This window comes from Phaethon aethereus (assembly GCF_964289735.1).
Source record: "Phaethon aethereus genome assembly, chromosome: 2".
NCBI lineage: Eukaryota > Metazoa > Chordata > Aves > Phaethontiformes > Phaethontidae > Phaethon > Phaethon aethereus.
In genome coordinates, this window is record NC_138582.1 from 169,133,145 (window position 1) to 169,152,082 (window position 18,938).

General features: G+C 46.6%; 1 protein-coding gene across 1 annotated transcript in view; it reads right to left on the reverse strand.

The window, feature by feature from the left end:
• The window catches only part of WNT3A (Wnt family member 3A), a gene marked incomplete at its 3' end in the record, with an annotated part of 88,023 nt that extends 69,303 nt beyond the window's left edge, over positions 1-18,720 (reverse strand). Inside the window, exon 1 of the mRNA XM_082015169.1 lies at positions 17,662-18,720. Coding sequence (XP_081871295.1) covers positions 17,662-17,732 — 71 coding nt within the window. The 5' untranslated portion in view covers positions 17,733-18,720. The remainder of the gene's footprint in view (positions 1-17,661) is intronic.
• Between the last annotated feature and the right edge of the window lie 218 nt (positions 18,721-18,938).

Below are 18,938 nucleotides of genomic sequence, written 5' to 3' on the forward strand. Positions count from 1 at the left end.
CTGATTAACATCCTGTTGTTCACCCCAAAGCTAAGAACTGGCAGCAAGAGTTGTGCCGTTTGCACCAGGGAGGTTTTGGGTATTTTACCTCTTATCTCCAGTCAAAATCACCAAGGAAGGTCAAGGACCTGACAAACACTTAAGGTTTCTCATCAGCCACTCTTAAAATACAGATACAAACCTTCCAGACACCAACTGGCATCACATCAATGACATTTGTTGGGTGTTGAGGCACTCGGTAATACCTCCCAACTTTAGCTAAGAGCTAGGTGTTTAGGCTGTTTCTAGAGTGGATGGAGAAAGATAGGCAACTCCAGACAGTGATTCATCCTATCCACTAAAAAGATACCTATCTCAGGAAGGATGAATCGCCTTCAGAAGATGCCCATCTTTCTAGAGGGAGGTAAGATGATTAGCTCAGATAGTTAAACATTACATGGCTAAAATTAAGTGAGTGAATTCCACCCAGAGGTCTGTTAGGGGAGTGTGCTGTCACCCAGTAGAGTACAACTCCTTGTATGCTTGGAAATAGAAGGTGTCCTCAAACTTTCTGAAAAAACCCTGTTTTCAAACCAGAATTGTCCCAAGTTGGTGGAACGCTTCCTCAAGGATGAATTGAATCTTCCTAATCTAACTTGAAAGGAGATGCCTCAAGATAGCTTGAGTCAGCTAGCCTTTGGGATCATCATGAGACAAGGTCCCACCCCATAAGAAAGGGGTTTTTTTTTTTACTGGAACATTAAGTCCAGTTCCTGGAACATTTTAAAGGGTTTTTCCCTTGTTCAGTCACTTGGGCCGATGCAGAGCTATGCTCAGCATGCTCCTAGGCAAAATTGTCTACCTATGCAACCCTGGAAGGCTCCCAGACGAGTATGCAAAAAGCTGAAATCAAGGTCATCTCTTCAGACCTGCTGCCTTTCTTCGTGGCCATTTCCCAGACCTATGGGAAGTGCATGAAAAAGCTGTGAGCACCCAGCGACCTCAAGACAACTTGCAAGCACTGATCATCTCACAACCACACCACCTTTTCTCCAATGGTTAAGTAGTGTTTTGTGTGCCTAACTTCATATCTCCACATGTTTAAACCTCTTCAGGGATCAGAGGCTGTCTGTGAGAAATGGGAATATTAGCATTGTGTCAATGCCCAAAAGGTCTCTGACTGTGAGGTAGTCAAAGCTTGTGAGGCATGAATAGACTATCTGCCCATGTTGGCCAAAGCTGGCCACAAGGATCTCAGGTGGAACTGTTCTCTGCCAAAACAGTGCAGCGGAGTCAAGCTCAGCAAATAATTTCTGGCAAACCAAAAATGCATGAAAATAATTATAATTGGAAATGTAGAAATGGCAGATCTGGGTTTTTTGTAAAACAGAAGAGTTTGTTTTTTTCAGTATGGATTCTCAAGGGTACTGAGGTTAGAGGCACAGACCCAAGTTACCGGGAGTCAAACCAGGGTGTGAGTCATGTGAACACCCATGTGAACATTCTCACCCCCTGGTATATATGAACCACCTTGTATTTATTGCCGGGTAAGAGCATTCACACGGGCAGTTACCACAGAAAAACTGGCATCTTATTAGTTCACACCCTAACTTACCTCGTGGTAATTTGTTCATGTGCCCATCCCCTAAGGTGCCATTCCCAAAGTGAAGTTAGAGGACGCGATGTCCCCTTTATACTCATAGTCAGCAACTTAGTGGTTAGGGCACTTACCCATGGTATGGGAAAATGAGCTTCATAAGTTTCCTCTGCTTGATTTGAAGCAGAGTTTTGAACCCAAGTTTCTCAAATCTCGGTAGTAGACCCTAGCCAACAGATTATGCTGTTCCACAGAACTACCAGATCAATTATTCACATTGACTAAGTCTTGGCCAACACTGGTGATTCAGCCAGAAACCTCTGGAGCTCAGAGCAGAAGCTCTCAACTTAACACCTATAGCATCTGAGACCTGGATGCACATCAGGATAGGCAGTATATGGATGGATTTTGCAAACGCTGAAGCCCATTAGGATACACACAGAAGTTCTGCAATTCTGCCTTTGCATGCCCCAAAACCCCATCCAGTTCCTAGCCAAGTTTTGCTGCATGTTGTCAGATATATACAAGCCTTAACTGGGTTCCTTCTCTCTCCTGCAATGGGATAGGAGATGGGACTGAGAGATATGTCTGTAATTTACATACATTATTACTGTATGTCCCTGATAGCATGTATAATAATGTGCTATGTATCAACCCAACACAGGAAAGACTCTCCCTGCTCTCGGGCTTGATCTCAACCTGTGTGACCCAGCTTAGTGCCTGTGCATAGAAGATGAACAGAACTGCCCAGATATTTAAGGATAAACACAAGGCTAAGCAGTGCTTTCCTGGCCCAGAATCAAAGTATGAAGTAACTTGCAGGATCAAGACCTAAGGGAGCTCAGAGTCTAAGACACGAGACAAAGAGATTGCTCCAAAGTCTGCTAAAGTCAAGGGAAGATTTCCCTTGAGTTCAACCTGACTTTGGAGTAGAAGCTAACGCTAAGGAAAGGGATATATGCGTGTATCTGTCTATGCATATTAATAGGGTAGGCATATGTATTATATATGTATATAAGTATCTTCCTTCATAATACGCACTTCTTTTCTCCAAAGAATCCTCAAAGTAGTCATTAACTGGACTTTTCGGGGAGATGTCACTGGGAGCTGCTAACACCACTCCACCAGGGAAGTAGGTGCATTTCTGCAGCTGTCTGGCTCCTGTGCTCACAAAACACAAGCTGGCCGTTCTCACAAACCCTTCATCGCTCTCATTCACTCTATCTTGTGACCTTCTACCAAAAAGCCTGCAATGCACAGCCACGCTGTCAGGTGCTTCCCAGGTGAGGAACATGTGGTATGTGTTGTCCTGGTAGGGAAGACAAACCGTGGCTGGGAAGCATGGGCCTTCCAAGAATTTGAGCCCTCCACCCTCCTTGAACCTAACAAGAAGGTTCATTTACTTCATCTCTTCCTCAGTCACACAATGTAATATGTCTATCAAAAGATTGATGGCATGGCCCACACCCTCCATGTTCTCCTTCCTCCCATAAAACATACAGTCAAAATGAGAAGGAAAGGGGAAGAAACAGACGATGCATGGATAAAAAAAAAAAAGAGCAAGGAATTATTTTGTGGACGCGGACTTCTCTGTCCTCCTGTCTGCATTTATGATGTCCAGGGAACATTGCACACACACACGTGCATGCATGCACCCACATGCACAGGGTTACTCACATGCACACGTGCACACAGACACGTGCACACACACTGCAGCCTCTCCCTCTGGGAGGGCACCGGTCACATCTCTCCGCTACGTAACTGCCTATTTTTGTGAGACTTGTGGGTATCCAATATCTTTGAGAACCTCTGACAAACGAAGCTCATTGGGCTGACAGTCAATGTCATGACGGGGACAAGCAGACAGGCAGCAGGATTGCTTAAGCCTTGGATCATGCAGAAACCAGTTTTAAGAGATGGAGTAGAGAAGCAATGTACCTGAGAGCCCTTCCATGAGCCCTTCCTTGCCCTTGGCCTGCCAGCCCCTCTGGGGCCACAAAGCTCATGCCCTGAAGGACATCGGACCCTTTGCACAAGCTCTCCCCTTACAATTACAGGTCTGCATTTCAAACACATTTTGGAAGGGCCTGAATTTCACGGAGCAGGGGGCCAACACTAGATGAAAATTACACAAATTACACCTGAGGTGTCTCCATCTATTCTCTCCTAATATTAATAATAAAGTCTAACTTAGCATAGTAGTGCCTAAGCCTAAGTTCATGCCTAACTTAGCACCTGGACAGTTTTAATAGCAAAACCTATGTAGAGACCTGAAATTTAAGCAGTTTAGAGGGATGTTCACATCACCTGTCTAACTCTTCCATTATATTGATGCCACTGTATTCTTCTGGCATCAAAGAAAATCCCAGGCATCTTTCCTGACGTCTTTAAGATCAAGGAAATTTAAGATAAGCCGAACTCTTCCTCATTCACGGTAACAGAAACAGTCTGGGAATTTGAGGTCTAGACAGCACAAGTGGGTGAATAAATTTGTACAGATCTTATCAGCAAGGTCAGCAGAACCATAAAAATCTCAAGCTCAGGAGAAGACAATAATAAGTCGGTGACTCTTGCTGCAGTGGTTCCAGAATCGTGATTGGCCTTGAGGGTGGTCTCTATCACGGTACCAGCACTTGGCAGCTCATTACTGGTTACAAAAATAATCAGTCCAAGTGACTATTTCTTTGATGAATGATTCTTCTGCAAGGGTGTTTTTCTTAAATCAATCTTTGTGTTGTAGGCTAGCAGTACAGAAAACCAAAAAGGATAGACTTTCACAGAAATACAAATTCCTTGTCCATGGGGTGCCACAGCTGTGGGCAGGATGAACATAAGGATTTGGGCATGATGGAGTTAGAGCATTTGACCCAACCTTTTCATCCAGAAGTCAGACACCCAAATAATCATCTTTTTCTCTTGATCGCCAACGTAGAGAGATTGGATGCTACAAGAGAGAGTCCTTGCATCCGAAGATTGACATCAAAGATAGGTCTGATGAATCAATGAGGAAGTGTCGGCCTTCATTCATTGACTGGAAAGAGAGTTTAGATGACTACCTCAGATGAGATGTCCGGCTCTGAGATGGAGTATGACAAATCCAGCTCAGCATGGTTGCAGTGCGTAAGCATTATGTACTTCTCTACAACAGAGTGAACAAACCTGATCTCTTCACTCATGGTCTCTGTCATACTGACTCATGTATGTCCAGCTGCCCTGGCTCTTATCCTCAACCCAGTGTTGTTTTTTTTTTTTGAAACAGTGAGTCAAACGTAACTCCAGCACAGCTTTTCCTCCTGTACCTCAGGCTCTGCTCAGTGACCCCATACTGCACACTGAAACGGGATGTGTGCAGCCTGCCTCTGCCAGAGGCTGTAGGAAACTGTATTGTTTTCCAGCTTTCTGATTCTCATCTGTCCAGATCACCAAGCTATTGGTTTAGGCTTCTAAAAGACAGAGAAGGGGTATGACGCGAGGTCCCATGTCCTAAGGATGTGCTTTAGCCCCTGAGTTATCTTTTTGCCTGGTTTATCACAGAGTCTACAATTTATTAGATAACCAAGGTCTTGCATGTTGTCATACCTACCCGTCTTGTACTAGAGATGGACAAAACTGGGCTCTTGCATGCAAGAATCCAAACAAGAACCTGTACTGCCCTGTTTCTGGAGTCTGTGTGCAGGACAGAATTTCTGAATTTATTCTGAGTACCAGTGTCAGAGGCAACAGGAACCACCACTATCATCGCTGTTGGTGGCAGACACCACCACTGCATCTGTGGCTGTAAATATACGTTACACTATATAAGCCTTGAATTCATTTCTGTATGACAGTTGGGAGACACTTCTAGTTAACATGACAGTTCACGTGTCATTTTAGTGGAGCTGTTAGAAAGCTGTACTGACAAGACACTGCCTTGGATTATGGCTGAGCTTGAACTTTTCAGTCACCAGGAGACTGAGACTACACATTGCGTCAGCAGGACAGATGGACTCAATGCTGCTTTCTACCACAGACTTCCCATATGCCTGTGGGCAAGTTGCACCAAGGATTTCAGTGGCCACTGAATTAACATTTCCCTGTCTGATTCCCAATCTTCTGCTAATGTGTCTTATCTATTCTCTTTCAACTCAGTTGTTTGCCCCATCTGTCTGGACTGTATACTCTTTCAGGTAAAAACTAGTTCCCACTGTGCCCTTAGTCTTCTGTTGTAAGTGACTTTCAGGTTTTGCAATCAATCCACTAACATCCATGACCTGTCCTGTTAGAAAAAGGCTGTGATCCAGTAAGCTTCTTCCTTACCCAGCTGATATTCTTGTTAGTAATGACTCAGTGCTAACTACCTCTTATATCCATTACTTCTTCACAATTCTGATTTAGGTATACTTAATCCAGCCTGGGGCACGTGAGGATGGATGAGATGATTTCTGGATTGAATGATTAAATGATGGTAGAAGTTGTTATACCTGTTGCAAACACACAGTGGGATGCATCTCAATTAACCTAAGGTGCCTAATAGTTAGACAGCTAAAACTGTGTTGCTTAACTTCTGTTCTCTCTATGGCATGTGAGGAGAAATAAGCACTTCAATAAAAGCAACAGAGCTAATCCACTTTATATTTAATATTTAGAATGAGCTAAAGGCGTCCATGGACTGGTCACTGCAATCCACTGACAAGGGACAGCTCAATAAAATCAGTTAATTGATCAGGTTGAAGCAATGCAGTCAATAATTCTAAGGCATAGAGCAAGAATTATGTGTCTAAATAGCCTTGCACTTCACTACTACTGTCCTTTTCCACTTAACCATTTATTGTTTTGTCTGAGCACCTCCAGCAGCGCATTTTTCCATATGGAGACCAAACCACACCTCTGCTCACGCTGCAGCAAAACAGCTTTCAGGCCGTGGACATCAGGCTGCTGCTTTCTTTCTCTGTAAATTTACACTATTTGTAAATGAGAGCATATCAAGACCTTGAAAAAAATCAGCACACCTTGTTCAGGCCAGCTGGAGAATGGGCTAGTCTGGACTGAGCCTTCCAGTCCCTGGATCCCTCTCTGCCGGAAAATAATAGGCTATATCAAGACATGCTTCAAAACACCTTTAGTCCATCTTCCCAGCATTTACACATCTTCAGAGGGCCTCCAGGATGACTCCCCACCAGCATTACAAAGCCACAAGGAGAGGCAGCACTCCTGTGGTATGCAGGATCGAATGAGGTACCCAGCTCTCCTGGTCTGGATTGGTTAGGCAAATTATTTCATGACAAATGCATCAGGTCCGCTCTTCCCATGGAATAACGTGCAAGAAAATGACACTTCTTATCATAAGAATTCCCTTCAAACATCCTTCTGACATGTGGGATTTTTGCTCAGCTCTTTTATATCTATGTGGAATGCAACACCAGGACTTCAAGTGATGAGTTTTTAAAGGTAATTTGGTCGCTAAAGATGTAAAGCAATGCCTATCAGGATTTTCAAAAGGATCTTCCAATGAAAGTATCCTCTTTCAGTATTCTATGTGTCTAAGTAGATCATTAAATGCCTATATGCAACTAGCCTTTAGGAGTATATTCAAAGAAAAAAAAAAATGCTAGATGCATCTATCTAAAAGGAGGTATCTTTGTCTGACCTCGTCATCCAGGATTCTCTTGCAGGCAGTGGTGAGAAAACTGGCACAGCTGGAATGTGAGTCATCTCATCCAAAAGTAAATGTCTAACATACGTCAGATGAGTTGCATCCTATTTCTCGCCAATAATTTCTAAAAGACACTTGGCTAGAGACTGCTAAAGCTGCAAGATGATTCTTCCTCCAGAAAGGATAGGAATCAAACCTGCATCTCCCCAAAACCAGCATTAACCAGATTTTTATGCCTCTAAAGGAACCATGGGTGTCCCAGTAAATTCTACAGATCTTATCTGATGCCCAGTGATGTTTCCCCAGTCTTCACTGGGCTTTGGATGGGGTTCTACTTATTTAGCTTAGACTGTCCCATTTCTTCCCGGCTACTGTAGGCTCATAAAAAAGTGGAAATGCTCCCTTAAGTGTGTCCCTCAGCCTGCAAAAGGATTTAGAGTTGCTTTCTGTCATGCCACACAACACTGTCTAGCGACAGGCTTTATTGTTCTTCTGGGGGCAGAGGGACAAACTGAACGGTAAGCTTGGCAACTGTTCATGGAATTCCATTCCTGCCTTCCCACCCCTTAGTAAATACCTCTATTAGACAAGGTGCACCCTTATGGAAGCAGAAGAAACTCCTGCTCTGCTCGGTGCTGTTTGGCTTCATTTCACAGGCTTGGCTATAGCAGAGATGGGCTCTGCCTTTTCTTGCTGCTCTGTCCCACAAAGTGAATTCTGTTGAATAACAGCAACTTCCTTGGAAACCTGAAAGTGCATAACCTCTGCCATAAAACCACATCTTCCAACAGAGTTGTCGAGGAAATATGAACCTGGAAAGTGAAATTAAGAGATACAGACTGTGAAAAGAGGAAAGGTTTTGATTTCAGAGAACTGAAAGTAAAACAAAGTCAGAGCGATTCTCCAAAATACAGATACAACTCTTGCATTAATAAGAGTGACCATGTCCTCTACTCAGACAACTATCATGATAGGGAAGAAGGAAAGCCATTTTATTTTTTTTTAAGTTTTGAGATAAAGTTCTATTACAAGCTTGAGCCAATGACTTGTGGATGTTGTTGAAGGATGGTGGGAGACTCTGGATGTGTTTGAGGATAAGGAGCACGAGGAAGATATATTTGTGCTCCGGAGTGTGCTGGATTAGAGGCAGGATTAAACATGTTACAGAGAAAGCTGCAAAACACTCAACTGCTTAGGCTTTTAGCAGCTGTGCTGAGACATGACAAAATGTAAGATGGTGTGAATTTGCTGAGGAGAAGGGGTGGACTAGAGGTTTTTAGTAGCAGCCTGGATGGCAGGCACATTCCTGCAATAGCATACCATGGCTGCACCCATTCCAATACACCAATGAGCACTGTGCACTAAAAGAGCTTATTAAAACACAGGAAAATGATGGAGAAAAAGTCCACGACTTGATTTTAGCCACGTGAAATTATGCCAGGCAATGGGAATTAGAGCTCATATTTTAACAGCTAGGAAACAGGCAAATGAGCAAACTCTCGAAGAGGATTCCCTGTCTTGGTTGTAATCTGACTAAACCTGGATGCCAGCAGTAGAGATATCCCTGAGCTGGTTACCTCAACTCCTCCATAGTCACAGACGAGTTAACCAGTCAAACTCAGTCAAACAACTAAGACATGAATTGCACCATAAGAAAGTGCGCACTTCTGTCTGTCAATGAAAGGAGCCAAGAGCACCTGGCTTGGATGGAGACATGGAACTTGCAGACACATAATGGGTGAAATGAATTCCACCCCAAGGCTTTGCTCAGTTGCCTGCAGATAGGCATCAAGTGCCGCTGGGATGCTCTAGGGTTTTCTTGACTGGCCTCCACCTGCTGCTGAGAAAGGAGTATGTCACCAGTGAATTGTACACAGTCCCTGCCAGACCTCTGAGGACAACCAGGATGCCATTGGGCATCTTAACTGGAAGTAGAACCTATGCATGGGCATCTGATGGGAACCCAAGCATCTTCTTTTTTGGACGAGATGTCTTTCCTGGTAGACATGCTTAAACCGACCACTAGGACTGATGCACGGTGACCAGGAGAGTTTCCATAATCTGTAACAGACATGAGACCAGGCCAGAATTTTGAGAGTCTACCATGATCTGAGCTCAAGGAATCCCTGAGGCACTCTCTGAGCCTTCTAGGAAAACACACTTTGAGCTTACAGAGCCCTCATGGAAGAGGAGAAATGGCCATCCCAAACACCTGGGATGCCTTGTGAGGCCTGTGATGTGAGAAGGGCAACAGCCCACATGCTATGACGTGACCTTGTTGATGAAGCCTGAGAGTGTGCAAAAATGTAATAAGAGAAAAGCTTTTCACACCAATAGATTGTGGGAGGAATATCCATGTTGGAAAAGAGTAACAGCATCCCTGCTAAGAATGATCACTATACCAATATAAAGCAAAACTGACTATTATTTACACCAGCACAGAAACTGTGATGAGAAGACCAAAGGCACCTTGAACTCCTTTGATGACCCAGGCTCTAACAAATGCAAAGCGCTCACTGGGTATCAGCAACATCCAAGTGGGAAGGGGACTGTGAATATGCAGGTGACAAACGAGGAAAAGAGACAAACAACATCTTTGTGATGCACAATGCTCTCCCCTGGTTTACAGGCTGTTTTTAAAAGCAGTGCCCTATGTTAGGAGTTCAGAACAAGGGAGTTAATGTATCTGTTCTTTTTCCCTTCCCTTGTTTTTTGCAAGCACCAGTAGAATTTGGAGTGAACTGATGAACTTTTACACGTTGTGCTAGGACGATGACAGGACTTAAAACGAACGTTGCCACTTTTAAAGGGACAGGAGGAGTGAAAAGCATTACGAATGGCCCAGGCTAGATGCAAAGAGTTGGCATAATGTCAGGACTGGCTTTTCTGTGAGACCAACCCAGGGCCTGATCCAGCAAAGCCCTGGTGGATACCTCATGGAAGGGCTCCTGCCATTACAGATTTTCCTGAGTACTCATCTTCTTTCAGTATTAAGCTCCACTGAACTGTCTTGGCTCTTATGGACCCTGGGCCTTCATTTGGCTCTTGGTGGTCTCAGCAAAGCAGAGATGGATGTAGTGAGACAGGATGGGAACAGCTCTTGCTGCAGCCTTGGGGCTGTGCCCCATCCAGCCTTAGCTGAGCATGTGGACAAGACATACATGCTCTGGCCAATACTTCTCCCCCTGCTATTTCCCCTTCCTTTCCACTGTATTTGGGTGGCTTTAACTGGCATCATCACCCCAGCACCTGCCACCACCTGACTGGGCAGAAGGCATCAAGCTCCACATCACCAGAAGATGGCAGGTGCCTATTTCGAGCACAGAAGGTCCTTCTCCTTCTTTGCAGCAATGGTCTCCAGACCTCTTTCATGCTCCACCTCCCCTCTTCCCAGCCACACTCTTTGGCCTCACAGGGTTTCCTTTGGGATCCAGAGCAAGATCATGAGTCCAGTCCTGCTCTGGGAAGGAAAATTCAACATGGAAGTTGGTGAGAGCACAACTGGTCCATCCCTGCTCACAGGAGGCCCTGGTGATGAGACTGTGTGCTCATCGTACAGCCAGCTGCGTTCATCATCAGCTGTCCGAACTGAGCATCTGTGACTCAAAGCCCGGAGGATTCCCCCTGTGACACACTTGTGCAATGCTTGTTAAGTGCTGCCATTATGCCCAATAAAGCTCTTTGAAATGCGGCCGGGCTATTTGAATCATGCACTTGTGGAACGCAAGCACAAACGCTGAGCAAGGGGGAAGAGGGTGCATCAGCCCATGGTTGTCCCGTCGGGCTTTTCTTGGGCTCCCATACAAGTAAAGTAAAAACATCTGCTCCTCGCGAGGTCTAGCACAGAACAGCCTCCTTCCCCTGCTGCTTTGCACCCCTGCGAAGCACTAGTGATGCAGGAAGAGGTGCAGACACTGGCAGTCCCTGCCTGGAAAAGCAGCAGCATTGCTGCAGGGCTGGAGTCAAGTTGGCTCATCCCAGTTGCAGGAAGTGGGATGCAAGCAGGGAAGGGATCCCATAGATTTGGGATGAAGACACCAGTGAGTCAGCCTCGTTTCTCCTGAATAAGAGTAGCAACCCTTGACTTCCCTTTCCTAGGAGAGACCACGGATCACAGCAAATGTCAAGGATTCTCCAGCCTGACCCTTGAGAGGGAACAGTCAAAAAGCCTTTTTTGGCCAACAGCAAGCAAGGCTATGGCCATCTCCCTGTTCCAACTACTCTACTCACAGCAGGCCTAGCTGTAGAGCCGAGTCTGGAAAAAGAAATGTTATGTGCACAAGTGAAATGGCTCATCTGGGTGGCACAGGAGCTCAGAGAGGAGAGCAGGACCACCTATTTCATTAATGTCTACTGCCCCTGAAGCAGCCACTTCTTTACCCCGCCCTGCTGCTGTGCACTGCAATAGCACCCAAGGACATGGGGCCTGTGCAGGAAGGTCTTTAGAAAGAAAAGACCTGTCTTCCCTCAGTGAACCAGAGAACCAAGTGTCTTGGTGCTACATCCAGCCCTGCTGCAGGCTCATTGCAAGGTCCAGGGCAGGGCCTTTAAATTCTTCTGCCTCTGCTTACCCACCTGCAAAATTGGAATAAAAACCATCCTCTCCCTTCCTGGGCACATATCAGAGCTTAAGACATGTTAGTAGGTGCTCAAAGGTTTTCAGGTGAGAAGTCTTAGTGGTGTTCAAATGTCTGTAAAGGACATATTTTGCCTCTGGGGCTACCTGAAAAGGGCTGGGGAGCAAAATGATTCACTTTTCCTTATCTTAGTTGGGAAAGGCTTGCTTGTTTGAAGCAATGCCTTCGTTCAATGCTTTGAATATCAAGTTGTTGGTTTTCAGGTTAACTTATCTATTAAAGTCTCTTAAAATTGAAAGAAAAAAAATCAATGAATATGTAGCAGGACACCACCATTTAATAAAATGAGTTTAAAATCTGAGTAGATGAGGGCTCTTAGCACACACTGTGCTCTCTGGAAGAGTCCCAGCCCTCCCTGTGTTTGAAACAGGGGCTCCTTGCTAAAACCTTGCAAAATTTTCGGTTCCTACTGTGAGAAAGGCTTCTTGTGTGATCTTGGTCCAGTCATTTAATCTCACCAGCACAGCTCCTCCACGCCTGGACTATGCCAGGAGCAACGTAAATACCATCAGAGTCTGTTTCTCCAGTCCCGCCACAAAAAAAATGCAGACTGGAAAATATTTCCCTTAGCCTTTGCACCCTGTACAAAGGCTGCACCTATGGATGGACCAGGCGAGGGCTGTTTCTTGCCACTTACATCTACACAGAAAGATCCCCTTGACCAGTTGCCCAATGCTGCTCGGGTGCAAATCACCCAGGCTGTGCTCTGGAAAATCCAAGCTGGCGGGCGAGTTGATATCTGAGAATAGGCTAAAACATCATTCCGCGATTATACACCGCCTGGCGAAACGGGGCCATGTAAGATATGGTTGTAACGCAGATACACGTATAGAAAGACAATTCCCAAGCCTTGGGGCAAGGGTGGGCGAGGGCTGCGGGTACAGGGCTTGCGCTGCGCGTGGCTGAAATGCAGCCACCTCTGCCGAGGAGCACCAAAACCTGCTGCAGCAGCGTGCCATCGCCTCGGAAATGCCAAAATCCTCAACGCCGGCTAATCGAGCAGAGCAGTGGGTAGATGCAATTCCTATTTCTGAGCTCTAGAGATTGCTTTAGGAGCTCTGGTGCCAACGCACATGGCTCATGCTGTCCCTTGGGTGACCTTCCACAGCTCTGCCTCCCTCCTGGCTAACAAGGGATGATCATCTCTCACTTAACACCATTGCTCTCTGCCAAACCTAAGCTTTGCTTTCTCAAGTGCGGAGCCTGCCAAGACTCGGCTTGGTTCTCCAGGATTTGCAACAAAAGGAGAAACGGGTTTCTCATGGGATCCAGAACCTGGCCTGGCTTTCACCCACCCCAGTGCAAACTGGTGACTGTTCCACCCACCCCAAGGGGGATAGATCCCAGGAAAGACCTGAACCGGGTCACAAGCCAGGACTTCATCAGTGCGCTGCTTTTATTGAGGTGATGCCATCAAACTCTGACAGGGACACGTTCAGGTGTTGCACCTGCATCTTGCTGGAGTAATGCCACCGGGTTACTTGTCTTTCTGTTGGAAGGCTCCCTCCCACCCTGCTCCCATGCACTTACATTTCCTGAATCACAAAAAATAGAGATGGAAAGATCTTTTAGATCACTTTCTCCAACGCTCATGGGCTGTAAAGTGGTTACTGCAGGACATCACAGGCTTTGGGCAGCTTCATCCTACATGGAAGATTCAACCAACAGGGCTTCTGTGACCAGTCTTGGGGAATAAGCAATAAGAAGCCAAGAGCAAACACAGGTCACGGCCAGGAAAATATTCCCATGACACATCCTTCACATCCACTTTCCACATACCAGCCTGGCATCTCCAGTAACGCTGCGCTGACTCTGCTACCAGCGGTTATGGCTCAGCTCCTTGCCCAGTTCGTTATGGGGCTGATCTCATCCTGCCCCACGTAGGATGTGATACAGGTGCTATGGAGAGCAGCAGAGGAGACAGGAGCTCCATCACAACCAGCAGACCAGAGGAAGGGACAGACATCGCTGACTAAAGCCATGAGGTCCCAGCCAGAGCCTATCTCTCCCCGTCAGACGTTCTCTTCCAGTCCCTCTCCAGGCACGTGCTTTAACCACCCGCATCCCTCAGCACACGCCAAGCTGCCTCACACCCCAGCAAGGACAACATTTGGGATGCCAGCTGGCAGGTTTCTCCCACAGTGAAGAGGTCTATGTCCGCCTGTACTTCTAATGCAGCCCAGAGATCATCTCCCCTAGTACCAGCCTTCTGGGCTACAGGAGGTTAAGATCTCCAGCACTGCAGCTCTGTGTTAATTTTTATTGCTGTTTTTTCCTCCTGAACCTAACCCTTCTCCCTTCTGAATCATTTCTGCACTCTGGCTGTCCTCAGACCAAGTCAGGCCTTGTGCCACTGGTTAAAAAGTAAAATAAAGTGCTTTTTCCAAGTCCATGTGCAGTCAGCCAGCCAGCCAAGGCAGTGCAAGTTAGCTGGAAAAAAGTTTTAATTTTGTTTGTGCTGCCACTCTGACTCGGGACGGACCCCAGACCCCCACAAGCCAGGGGACAGGTTTCATCTGATCCTCCTCCAGCCTTGAATTCTGCCTCTGAATTTCCTAAGTCTTCCTTCACTCACTCCCGTCTCCTTTTTTAAAAAAGAAACCAAAAAATGAACAACACTAACATTTGGAGGGGGGGGGGAAGCCAAAACCAAACACATTTTTGCTCTTAATCTGGCCCCCTGGGTGTGGAAGAGCCTGTTGCTGCTACCAGTAGCTGCTTTAGGTTTAAGAGCACAATGCTGTGCTGCGTTGGAGAAGTTCCCGTGGGATTACTGTGCCACAATAAATCATGTCAGCACGTCCCTAAAACCTTGCCACATCAATCCCCACGAGAACCGGTACCACCTTCTTTTATTATTTTTGAATCATTATTTTTAAAGCCTGTTTCACCCCTCTCTGTAAATACGTTATTTGGGAATTTTCTGGTTTTTAAGAAGCTCCCGGAGCTTTTCCCTGCCATCGCCGCTGCGAGGACGTGGATAGAGTATGAGAGCATCACTGCTCCCAGGGATCTTCTCCCTTTCGCTGAGCGTTTTCCAAAGGTACCACGCGTCTGGGTCTGCGCGGAGCCCAGCAGATTTTAAACAGATGCCCCTACGCCGTGGTGGGAACAGCAATTTAAACAGCTCAGCCAAGTGAGGAGCTCTCTTTCGAGGTAGACAGAAATTACAGTAACAGACACGTGCCCACTTGTTCCCCCTGACAAATACACACTTGACGCTTCCCCTAATTTCTTTCCTTTGGGAGAATAATTAACCAAAACCTACGGGAGAATATCGTTTCTCAGTCCCCGCTTTTGCTCAAATTGTCCTGAAGCTGAAAGCAGTAGAAGTACCCGTAGCTCTGTGTGCTTTAGGATGAACTTATGCTTTAATTAGAAATTATTATTTGGGGGGGTGTGTGTACAATTTGGGAATGGTAAATTACAGATTTTCTGCTGTAAGCAGTCACGTCGCTGTGAGCTAATATAGGGGAGGCTTTAAACAGACATGGTTGAGATGAGGTTGTTTGTTGCTTGCACTAGCAGACAAAAAAATTCCCGGCCCTCTCTGCAGTCCCCTCAAAAAAGAAAAACAAAACAGAACAAAAAAAAAAAAAGAAAGAAAAGATCAAAATTAAATTAAAATAAAATGAAGAAGCACGACCGATTTGTGAAATCAGCTGGTTTGGAAGCAGGCTGGCCTTGACGAGGAGAGAGGAAACAGCGCTCCGGATCTCGGGATGCGCGCAGGAGCGTCCGGGGGACCCCGGGCCACCCTCCAGCCCCCGGCTCTCCCGTCTCCAGGACTGTCGCCCAGCTCCGGCCATCGGGGTGGCCATGGGGTAATAACTTGCTTGAGGATAAATAAAGGGGGGGCGTGGGGGGTGTGAGGGGGAATTTAGGCAGCCAGTGTAACAGCTCTCCTCCGACTCCCCCACCCCAATCAAAACCTCTTTTGCATTTCCATGGCCTAAGGGGGCTTGCTCCCTTTTAGGAAAGAAACGTCTAAACCTGCTGGTTGGCACCGGCGAAGGATGGAAAGGGGGGAGAAAAAAAAAATAAACCAAAACGACAAAACCCCGACCACACCAGCCACCCCAAAACCCCAAGCGCCGCCGCTGCGGCCCCCCCCCGCACACACCTGATGCCTCGGCTCGGCAAGAGACCTCCTGCCCCTCTCCCCGCCGCCTCCTTCCCTGCCCTTTTTGTGTGCCCCCCCTCCCCACACCTCCGGGAGGGGGCCGGGGGGCTGCGGGGGGCTCTCTGCCCTCCTCTCCCCTCGGTGGGTGACAAGGGAATATTTATGTTGGTATTAGAGGAATGCGTTTCCTTCTCCAATCAGGAATGCAACCGGAGTTTCTAATTATAAGTTAGATGGTGGCTGGGAATAAAAGATTGCTTTTTAATGACTCCGTCCAGGTGCTCTTTCTGCCTCTCTTCCCAAGAACGCATTTGCATTTTATTGCTTTTCTTCCATCCCAACAAATTCCCTGCTTTCAGACATACCTGAAATAGTTGGAGAGGTTGCCTTCAACACCCTCACCTCTGCACCGCCGGGCAGCGCGGCCGCGGGCGCAGGTTCCGCGGCCCCCGCTCCCCTCCGCGGATCGCACCTGAACCCGCTAACGCCCCTCGTCAGACGGGGGCTGGCAGAGATTAAATGCACTTTAAGAGATTTAATTTTTTTTTTTTTTTTTTTTTTCCTTGGACGCCTCCGAGTTATTTACAGCACCGCCCCGAGTGCGAGAGCAGCCCCTGCTCCGCGCCGGGGCCGCGCAGCCCGGCTTTCCCCTCCGCGGGCGCGGAGCCGACCTGTTCCCTACCCGGATAGCTCCGCAGCCGCGCAGCCGGGGGCAGAACGCGGAGCCTCACCGACCTGCCCGCGCCGCCGTTGCACCGCGCAACCCGGCGCGGTTCTGCTCCGCGCTTCCTACGCGTCCTCCCGCCAGCTGCCTGCAAAGCAGGAACCTTCCTGCGCGAGGGCTTCCCTGAGCCCAATTAACTCCGCGGGGTAATTAGAGCAGATCTTGCAGTTACATGCCTTGCCCAGCACCATTTGCTTTTTGTGGGGGAAGAGAGGGAAAAGGCTCTTAAAGGCGTAGGGCGCAAAACGCGGAAAAAAAAAATAAAACAGGAGCTGCAAACCGGACGGCGAAAAAAAAAAAAGTGCGTATTCCCAGGGGAAAGGGGGTGCGCAGGTCCCCGCCGATCTTGCGCGGGGCAGCTCCGCGGCAGCGCCGGGCACATCTCCCCCAGTCCCGTCTCTGCTCCCTGCGCTGCCTTTACCGAACCAGCCCAGGTTGTTCAGCCGCCCCTCACCTCCTTTCTCTTTCTTTCTTACCCCCCCTTTTTTTTCTTTCCCCCTAAATATTCCTTAAAGTGAAGGGGAAAAAAAAGAATTAAATGTTTTCATCCTTCCCCCCCGCCTTCCTTCCACCTGACTAGCTCGAAATCACCTTGAAATGCTCATGTCAACTTGTATCATTATCTCTTTAATTCAGGCAGCGCCTTTTGTTCTTCACAGGAGAGGATCAAAGCACTTAAAAAAAAAATAACTTTCCGATCGCTCTCGCTCGCTCTCTCTCTTTTACAGTAGGAGAAGGAGAGATCAGGTATAACCCAGTCAAAATAAACAAAGTGAATGCATAAATAAAAGAGGTGAAATGCAGGTTCTAAGAACTTGCTGGCGCTGGAACAATCCCACCTCTTTAGCTGAGTGGCAACGAAAGGAGAATTTCAAGTCATCTTAAGCGCAGGGGTTGCAGAGAAAACAGAGGAGGGGAAAAATAAATGAAAATGAGAGGGGAAAAAAAAAAAAGAAGAATAAAACTTACCACCAGATTGGGTAACTTGACAGAGCCTGACTCAACCCACAAAGAAACAGGAAATATCCAAAAGAGGCCATTGATGAAAAGTTGTCTTTCTTTTTTTTTTTTTTTTAACCAGAGTTGCCAGAAACCTTCCTTTCTTCTGAGGCAGGATGATTATTTTAATAATAATAATAACAATAATTTAAAAAAAAAGTCAAATGAAGTGAACTCAACCCGACCAGGTAAATCCTCTCTTGCTTCCTCTACTACTCTCAAGGAAAAAAAAAATCTCAGAGAGGTAAAAAACTCTTCTCTCAGCCAAGACACTGAAGGCAAATATTAAAAAAAAAAAAAAAAAGTTTGAAGTAGCTCTCTTAAAAAGGACCCAATCAGCACTTATTGCCAAAGGGAGAATTCTGATGCTTTGGCTTGTTCTGTCAATCAGGAGCGCGAAGTCAGGAATGAGCTAATTGCAAGGAGATAGTGTTTTAATACTCATTAGGGGGCACGTTGGCCCACAAGCCAAGGGATAAAATGTAGTTTTAAAAAGGGGAAGGAAGATTTAGGGGGTTTAAATAGACAGGGGGGACCCCTGTGGATTTGGGTAGCTATAACAACCTGCCCGGATTTCACTCCCTGGGTCGAAGCTACTAAAATGCAAAAAAAAAAAAAAAAAAAAGAAGTGTGAAAGTTTTTTTTTTTTTATTATTATTTTCTCGATTTGCTCCTTCGTGCCATTCTGTCATCTTCTTCTCAAACCCCCGTTTCCTCACAGTGACGGTCGGGATGCATTTGAACCAACTTTCTAGAAACTTTCGGCTGGTTCGTTCTTCCCCCCTCCTTTTTTATTAAAAAAAAAAAGAGGATTTACACCCAGACATGCACGCACACACACAGACACGCACACCCCTTCCCCACCAGTCCGACCAGCCAGATATCCAAGAGCTCCACTGAAGATGTCTGCTAAGAAATCAACGTCTTCCATGCAAATCTCAATAAAGCTCATCCAGATCATCACAATTTACAGGAGTCCCAGCCCCGGACTTTGCGAAGGCGCTGCTGCAAACGACTTCATCCACCAGATCCACCCCACAGGGCACTCGTAATTGATCTCTTTTTTAATTTCTCTCTCTACGTATCGTAACAATTTCTCTCCTTTCAGTGGCGGTGGCGGGGGGTGAGTTGGGGTGAATCGCGTGGTTCCAAAAATCTGCAGGTTTTCGGCGGGGTGGAAATAAAGAAAAAAAACCCCATAACGAGTATTATTATAAAGATGTAGCTCCTTGTGACTGGGTACGGGG